This window comes from Durio zibethinus, chromosome 2, assembly GCF_047325235.1.
Source record: "Durio zibethinus cultivar Kanyao isolate XHJ-2024 chromosome 2, ASM4732523v1, whole genome shotgun sequence".
In the NCBI taxonomy this organism is placed as follows: Eukaryota; Viridiplantae; Streptophyta; class Magnoliopsida; order Malvales; family Malvaceae; genus Durio; species Durio zibethinus.
In genome coordinates this window covers 38,371,037-38,379,199 of record NC_143163.1, presented here as the reverse complement: position 1 = coordinate 38,379,199, position 8,163 = coordinate 38,371,037, and the positions used below count along the sequence as shown (strand labels likewise).

The following is an 8,163-nucleotide window of genomic DNA, read 5'->3' as shown; positions in this document are numbered from 1 at the left end:
TTTATTGAAAATTATGGATTTAAAAAAATTTTAAATGCCTGATATTTTTTAGTGAATTTACACAAAGATAGATTAAAGATTAAATAAAAAACAAAAATAATGAAAAAAAAAGGAGAAAATTCCCTAATAAAAAGCCCTAACAAAACGCTTCACTGGAGTGGAAAAAAACATGGTGCTCCCTCGTGTCGGAAAGTATCTCGCTCTATTTTTATTCATGCGCGTGGGCCCCACACAACTCTCGTCCCCTCGTCGGCCCTCCCTTCCTCTTCCTCCCATTGCTTAAATATCAACCTCCCGCGACTATTTTTGGTTGACGCCGATTTTTCTAACTTATCTTTTCTCTATTCCCCTTCTCTCTCTCTCTCTCTCTCTCTCTCTCTTACTCGCGCGTTCTTTTTAATATTTTTTTTTACTCTCTCTTTTTCTTTGAATTGACGGTACAAAAAAAAAAAAAAAAGCTTTCAAAAACTACGCGTCCCTTCCCAACACCAAAACCCTAGCTCTCTCTCGTTCCTTCCTTTTTCTTTATTTCTTTTCTCTCTCCGCGTCTCTTTTAGATTTTGTTTGGATGCTTTGAATCCTTTTGATTTTCTTTTCTTTTCTTGTCTTTCGTTTTGCTCAAGCTTTTAAAGGATGGAAGATAAAGAGGGGGCCGATCCAGGGACTGAGTTTACATCCGATTCGAGCTGGATACTTGCTGGAGAACCTGACTCAGTCTCCGACAGCGTTAATTACTTTCTCGATAGGGAAAGCAATATTCTGAGTGAGTTCGGGTGGAATCTACAACCGGACCATGCCGAAGAGATTGAGAGGTTCGGTGAACTCGATCGGACCGACACCAGGACTGATTTGGCGGGAAACTTTAGTGTCTCACAGAGCTGTGGTGAAGTTGCTGGTGGTGCTGGTGGTTCGGGTTCAGGGACGGGGTTGAATCCCGGCGGGGCAGCTGACGTGTCGACATCTAATCCGTCTGTCTCGTCGAGCTCCAGCGAGGATCCGCCGGAGAAATCTACGGGCTCCGGCGGGAAACCGCCTGAGATACCGTGAGTAGTAGTGAACACACATCCATCACCAATGATGAAAATGAAAAATATTTTTTTAAAAATCTAAAAATAAAAATTCTTTATCTTTCCTTTTCTTTGGGGGACAGAATCGTAATTAAGTACAATTTCGGTGGGCAAAATTACCTATATTGTAATAAAAAGGCCACCAAAAGTCACGCTTGAACACAGAGTCTTCAGTAGGGAGAGAGAGACAGAGAGAGTGCAATTTTCGGTGTCCGTACACTGAAACTGTCAAAAAGAAAGCAGCCTTTGTTTCATGCAAGTTGCGGGAGGGGGTAAGGTAGTTTCGTAATTTTAGTGACATAATAGGTGCAATTAAGGGAATATAGGGGTGAAAATTAAAAGAGGCTTTTTAGCTATTAACGAAGTGGCATTCAAACCGCCGTTATTGCGGCGGAAATGGCGTGCTTTGAGGAATCATTTTCTTTTACTACCCTATTAACCCTTTCGGTTCTTATTTTTACGTTTTAATTACGTTAATACAAAGGCAAAAGGCGGGAATATAGCTGGGAAAAAGCCCTCTTTTGGTAACATATATCTTAGATACTGCTACTTACTAGTGCTTTCTTCCATTTTTTTTATTAAGTCTGTTTTTTGTTCTAAATTCATCCCCTCAGATAAAGCAGCGAAATGGCTGTGATTAGTTAATTATATGGGATTTTAGTGTTATTTCTGAGGTGGGTTTTTCAATCGTTTAGGAGTTTGGAAATGCACTTCATGGTTTTACTTACTGGCTTTTGAAGTGCAGTCTTGAAAAAACTATACCTTTGTTTATGAGCTTTATACTTTAAAAGGCCTTTCTGATGAAGATCTAAGAGCATTTAAATTAATAAAATGCTGTTTGCTTTTAAATTCATAAAATGCTGTTTGCTTTAAATGGGCATTCATCAGGCATATGGATCCCATGAAATCATGGATCATTTCTTCCATATTAATGCATTTCATGTTCTAAAAAGGTTCTTTGTATTACTTAGCATGTGCTAGTGGAATGACTAAGGAAACTTGGTTTCATCACATCATTAATGGTTACGCTGTATGGAATATACAATATTCAAGTATTTTCTTCATTACATTGAAGATATGTACCTTAGTAGTTGGAGATTTCTTAGTTCTTCACTTTTGAATCTCTTTTAGTGCATACAATGAAATTGTTTGACTAGTTCCTGAAAAATAATTGGTTACAGCTTCCTTTTTCTTTGGTTTTCTAAAATTAACTACAATTTGTTAACTTGGAGTGAGGAAACTTGGGTACTTCCTTCAATCCTTCTGTTTTGGAGAAACAGAAACATTATGATAAAATAACAAGTAACGTCTTCATTAACATTTTGCAAGTACTCAATTAAACATCAATACTTCTAATTTCTTCGTAGGAACTGTCTCCATGTATTCTTTTTTCTTTCTTGTTTTTTTTTGAAACTTTGTTGCAAATTGAAACATATGCATTAACTTTTTCCAAACAAAATCTTTTAATATTTAGGAATTCGTTTTCCATTTTGATAATTGTAGGTGGAATCTTTTTGTAGGAGTAAGGTCAGGAAGAAGGGGCAAAAGCGAATTCGGCAGCCACGTTTTGCATTTATGACCAAGAGTGAAGTTGATCATCTTGAAGATGGCTACCGATGGCGGAAATATGGACAAAAAGCTGTTAAAAATAGTCCATTTCCAAGGTCCGTTGCTATTTCTCTATTATGATTAGGAGAAAACTGACATATTACCCACTTTTTGAATAGATTCAGTGCCTGTTTCCTGTTAAATAAAATATACTTTAAGGTGAAACATTGTAAACCAGATCACTTTCCAATATTATAATGAAATTTTTTTCCAGAAGTTCGTGTATTGATCAGTTTTACCTTCTTTGCTCTTTGTTATAGGGGGAGATTTCATCAGTTCATTGACAAAGATACCCGAAATCAAAGGATTATAAACTAGAGTTAATGATACCTTTCTTCAACAAAGTTAAATAATGATTATCAAACCACTATTGTTATAGGGGAAGATTCCATCCGTTCATGACTAGATGATTGCTAGGACTTTTATGGCAGATTACCACTTCCTCTGAATGTTAGGTCCACTCCTTTTTATTTGATTCTCTATTTTCTTAAACCACTAATCTTAATTTTCAACTACAAAAATATTTTTCTTCTCTCATATTTTATGTGAGAATGCACATATCAATGCATTATCTTAAGTCAAATTTATAAAGCACGTAGTAATAGGAAAATCAGTTTTAAACAAAAAAGGGTCGTGACTTAAATTTTTCCATGTATAGTAGTTAAAACCCTTAATAGGGCTCATTAGGTTTGAGGGTAGTCAAAATTATGACTTCATGCTCAAAATCATTAATGGAAGGAAAATTTTCAGAATGGTGTGCAAAATCTGACCCACATATTTCACAGGAGCTACTATCGGTGCACAAATAGCAAATGCACGGTGAAGAAGAGGGTAGAACGCTCCTCTGAAGATCCCTCCATTGTCATCACTACATATGAAGGTCAACATTGTCATCATAGCGTCGGATTCCCCCGTGGTGGACTCATCAGCCATGAAGCTGCCTTTGCTGGTCGACTGACTCCGGCAGTCTCACAATTTTATTATCCTGGGGTACCGTTACATAGTGAACTTGCTCCAAGCATGACACAATCACACCAAGTACCCAGTGACGTAAGAGAATCTCATGCGGTGCCAGAACCCACCTCACAGCTTCCCACAGATGAAGGATTACTTGGGGATATTGTGCCTCCTGGAATGCGTAACAGATGAGAAAGAAAATATGGTATGCATAGCTTTTACTGTCACACTCACGTCGTCGTACTACGACTCCTTGACACACTGGATCTGCCCGAATTTCAAGCGTCTTTGCTCACTTTTCTATGTGCGCTTATTTTTATTCTGTATATGTGTGCTTCTTGTATGTTAACTGTCGAGTGAGGGCGGAGGAGGGTTGGGAGAAAGGACTACACTATCATTTTTTATTTTCTTTAAATCAAAGAGGAACAATTAGTACTTAAATAGGTTGGAACCAATGGTCAATTATGAAGGCATTAGGAAGATGTGCCTTTTTCTCTTGAAGTAAGTGGGCTGAGTATGAAAAAGCTTTAGTAGTTAGCATTTTACTAGTTACGGCTTCAGCTTAGTTATAGATAAGTAATTCAACCTTACACAGCCATAAGGCCTTCACCAGAATACAGCTTAGTTACTAGCTAGTGGACCACTGATATTAATATTTGACATTTAACCCAACAAGCATGAGATATAGCACGCTTCTTTATTGACCAGTCCTAATCTATCTTGGAAAAATTGAATGTATCGGAGCACTAATATATAGGACCGACTGCGACCCTGAATGTTGATGGATATACTGAATTGCATGGTGATATGGTAGGCCACAGTCCTTTTGATTTCTTTACTTGCTTCCTCGCATTAATAAATCACGACCAACGTCATGTGCGTAGTTTTTATTGGCTACTATTTCTTCAGATTTAGTGTTTGTGGACTGCCTTATTATCTCTTGATGTTGCCCGCTTTATGGTGCTCATCAGGGATTCTGAAAGGCTTTTCTAGACATAGGCTTGATAGATTGCAACTTTAGTACTAGTGAAAAGACTTTTAACATCAGTAGAATCTTTTGGATTGACGTTTTAGATGTTCTTTTGGTAAAGTTATACCCAAGTTGAGCCTCCAGGTTTATCAATAAAGTACATGTGATAAACGTTCTAATGTACCCAACTGTATCCAGCGGCAATAGATTTAGGAAGTTGGTTTTATATATGGTTAAGATTGGTTTAAGTAATTACTGAAGTTGAAGAAGATTCAAGAGTTGCTTGAGTTTGACTAAGAAATTGGTTTCATTTACTCTTCAAGTCATTTTACATCACAACTTCATGAGAATTGCAAATGATTACTTTACCGTGGTGTGGTAAGATGTTTTATTGGATCTAAGTCTAGTTTATAAGGATTGCCTGATTCTGGGTCTTTCTAGATTGCACCAGTACTATAATTATTAGTTACCATGCTTAGTCTGGAAAGGGACGGTTTTCTTTTATATGCCGTCATCATCAAATGATTATGCTAACCGATCATTATAGGAGAAAATGTAAAAACTTTCGGTTTATATCATGTGGGAAAAAAAACACATGCCTGTTTGTCAACAAAAGAAAAGCAAAAAGCAAGTTTAGGTCTTTGTTCAACAGTTGTGATGGTGATGAAAAGATGAAGGAAAGCAAAAATAAATGATAACTTTTCTTGCCACGTCAAGGGATATATAAAATCTGGTTGAACTTTGAAGTGTTAGCCTTATAGGGTATCATGCCTGTCGGTTTTCGAACAAAGCATAAATCAAGACGAGAATCCAACTATATGGTAATATGCCTTAGAATTTAGAGTATAGCTAGGTTTTTCTGTTTTCTTTTTATGTACATTTTTTTTAGAAAATAATAGTAACCCTTTCTTGGTTTGTATGTACAGGCATATATGCGATTGGTATATATAAACTGAAAGTTATCCTTCTCCTGATGACCAGCTCCGGATATCAGAAGAACCAATTCAAGGCAAATTTTTCCAAGATGGAAGTGAGTCCTTTACCTGAAAACACAGTTCCTTAATATCATAATATTTAGTTACACAAATCAGGTATTGCTCACATGAGTTCATTCTCCCTTGGGAAGATTTATCTAACCTCAGCCCTTCAATTCTAATATATATATATATATATATATGCATGTGAATATTGAAATTCCTGTTTGAGCTGGAGATCATTACTGCAGTTCATAGTATTAATTTCTTAGCCGAAAAAAATTCATATTAGTAGTACTTGGTATTTTTCTTATAATTAAGTATATAAGAATATTTAAAGAAAATGTGAAAAGAACCGGATCTTGGATCTATTCTGCTCTTTTTTTTTCTTTTTTTTTTGTGCTGTTGGGCGGTCACTCTTTGTAAAGCTCTTCATGGTTCGTACGTGACTGTGAACTGCAGGAATCGATAATATCAATAGCAAAAGAAAGGAGCTGTAAATTGGTCCACTTGTTTTTATGGCTCAGTTGCGTGGTTTTCAATGTTGCTTCAGAGTTAGGCAGTCAGCCGACATTGCTTTTTTAAACCCCCTCCCCCCTAGGCCCCTACTTTTTAACCTTTATTGCTTTACTTGGCTCCTTTTTTTTTCACCAAATTTTTTAATCCTTTGTCTTTTAGGGTTACGTTAGTTGTGGGAGATGATGAGCTCCTTGTGTTTACCATAACCCCAAAGTGCAATTAACGATTAATTGTTGGCTTTATTAATTTCAATGATTCATCTTGGAATATAACAGTACAGTGGTCAGCCACTATATTTATCATCTAATCTAAGGTATATATCCTCTTTGTCCGTCTAGCCACTTAACTCCAATAGCTAAAGCATTTTTCATTTTCATTCCTATGATTTCATATAATATATAATATATCCATTGTTAGAGAGGTTGCTCTTGCTTTACGAGAATTCTTATTAGTTGTAAAAATCATTTAACCACAGCCTTTACAAAATGTATACTACTATTTCTCATTTATTTAAAGCAGGCATAATTTACCTACTATATTAAAGTTTCTCATTCTTTAGAAATTTTCAATTTTTTTGGATAATTATATTGAACAATCTTCTCTAGTTTTTAATACAATACCTTTATGCAAATAAATTAATTGATTCTGTTAAAGTGTTAACATATATGCATTACTCATCACAACTGGAACTTAGAACTTCTATACAAATTTCATCCTTCGTATAATTTTTTTTAATAGGAAAGTTGTAGTTTTGGGAAGAGGAAAGAAGTTACTACTATAAAAATTCTAAACTTATTGAATGTAATTTTTTAAAGATAAATATATAAATCATTTGAATTAAACTTGGATTTCATTCCATAATCACTTGAGTTATATTATCAACAATCTATATAATTATCAACAATTATGATTGATGATCACACTTGATATCAATATCACATACGTACGCATATTCTATGAAAAAGAAAAATCAAGATGATGTTCATGGAGGATAAGAAGGTAAAGTAGAAAATTGATCAGTGAAAGGCCCTAACATATCAAGTACTTATGTACCTTGTTCACAAATAATTGAGTTCCCTCTTATCTTTTCTTATTCTTTCTGTCACATTTTCTCTATTTATTTATTTTTTGAAATCTCTTAAAATTATTTTTTTAAACATTTAAAATTTTTATTTTTTTAAATTTTTAAATTTTTTATTTTTTAATATTAAAGATTATGAAATTTTAATTTGAATAAATATATTAAAATTATTTTTTAAATTCTATAAAAATTAATATAAAACAAATAAATACGAACGGAGAAGGGCATTTTCCTATGAAATTTTCTTTTATAACGTAAGAAATTCATGGGTGGGCAGTCCTTGTCAAAAATTTAATGTGTGCGCGTGAACGTAATTATTCCCCAATCCTTTGTCAACATGTTGTGTAGTTTTCGGACTTTAACTGACCTGTCTTAGCCGTACACGTGTCGTATTGATTTCCCTGTCCCCGCAGACTGATCATCGTACGATAATCCGGTATGGCGGTAGCAGAAGAAGTGGCGCTTTATTCGCCGCTTCGTTCGGGGGTTGATTCCCGACCTTTCATTTCCTCGGCGATCCTTTATTTTTTTTGGCCGATTCCTCGTGTGGCAGTTAGGCAGTTAGGTGAAGTTTGTTATGCGTCATTCGCACAAGTTGGACTTCTATACGGTGGACCTCTCTCCCCCACTTGCTGTAACTGTAAGCTTTCTCCCGATTTTAGAATAAAAAAATTAGTCAAAAATTTTCCTTTTGATAGTCTATGAAATAAAATTATTAATTTTATTAGATTTTCTTTCATTGAAATTTTCATTCAATGATAGATTATATGCTTTTTTACTCAAAAATTAAGTTTAAAATCCATTTTATCTCAATTACAAGGAATAATTGATTTTAAATTAAAATCGATGCTCAACAAAATTTTTTTTCAAAACAATTCATAAATTATAAATATTTACCGAAACTCTGTCCAATCTTTATCACTGAAGCAAAACTCAAGTGATGGTGCCCTCAAAATGTTAATCTTATGCATTTTTAACCTTTTAGAG

The 8,163-nt window shown here is 34.8% G+C and overlaps 1 protein-coding gene across 3 annotated transcripts; it reads left to right on the top strand.

Moving 5' to 3' along the window:
- The first annotated feature begins 420 nt into the window (after nucleotides 1–420).
- LOC111318277 (putative WRKY transcription factor 57) lies at nucleotides 421–7,847 on the top strand. 3 transcript variants are annotated; one of them, XR_016334418.1, is made up of 5 exons: nucleotides 421–1,043; nucleotides 2,588–2,731; nucleotides 3,461–3,837; nucleotides 5,529–5,632; nucleotides 7,590–7,847. XR_016334418.1 is itself a non-coding variant. In XM_022921038.2 (4 exons), exons 1-3 carry the CDS (start codon nucleotides 634–636, stop codon nucleotides 3,822–3,824), a joined length of 918 nt encoding a protein of 305 aa, XP_022776773.2. In that variant the 5' UTR covers nucleotides 421–633; the 3' UTR covers nucleotides 3,825–3,837; nucleotides 5,529–6,574. The 3 variants fall into 3 exon arrangements, 1 of the variants encoding a protein (XP_022776773.2); XR_016334417.1 differs by lacking the exon at nucleotides 7,590–7,847 and adding an exon at nucleotides 6,039–6,574; XM_022921038.2 differs by lacking the exon at nucleotides 7,590–7,847 and having other exon boundaries at nucleotides 5,529–6,574.
- The last annotated feature ends 316 nt before the right edge of the window (nucleotides 7,848–8,163 follow it).

Bases quoted from the DNA above. Each gene is read 5' to 3' on its own strand.
- LOC111318277 (XM_022921038.2), top strand. From the start codon at position 634: ATGGAAGATAAAGAGGGGGCCGATCCAGGGACTGAGTTTACATCCGAT. The intron at 1,044-2,587 runs GTGAGTAGTAGT...ATCTTTTTGTAG, and splicing joins GGGAAACCGCCTGAGATACC to GAGTAAGGTCAGGAAGAAGG. The intron at 2,732-3,460 runs GTCCGTTGCTAT...CATATTTCACAG, and splicing joins AAAAATAGTCCATTTCCAAG to GAGCTACTATCGGTGCACAA.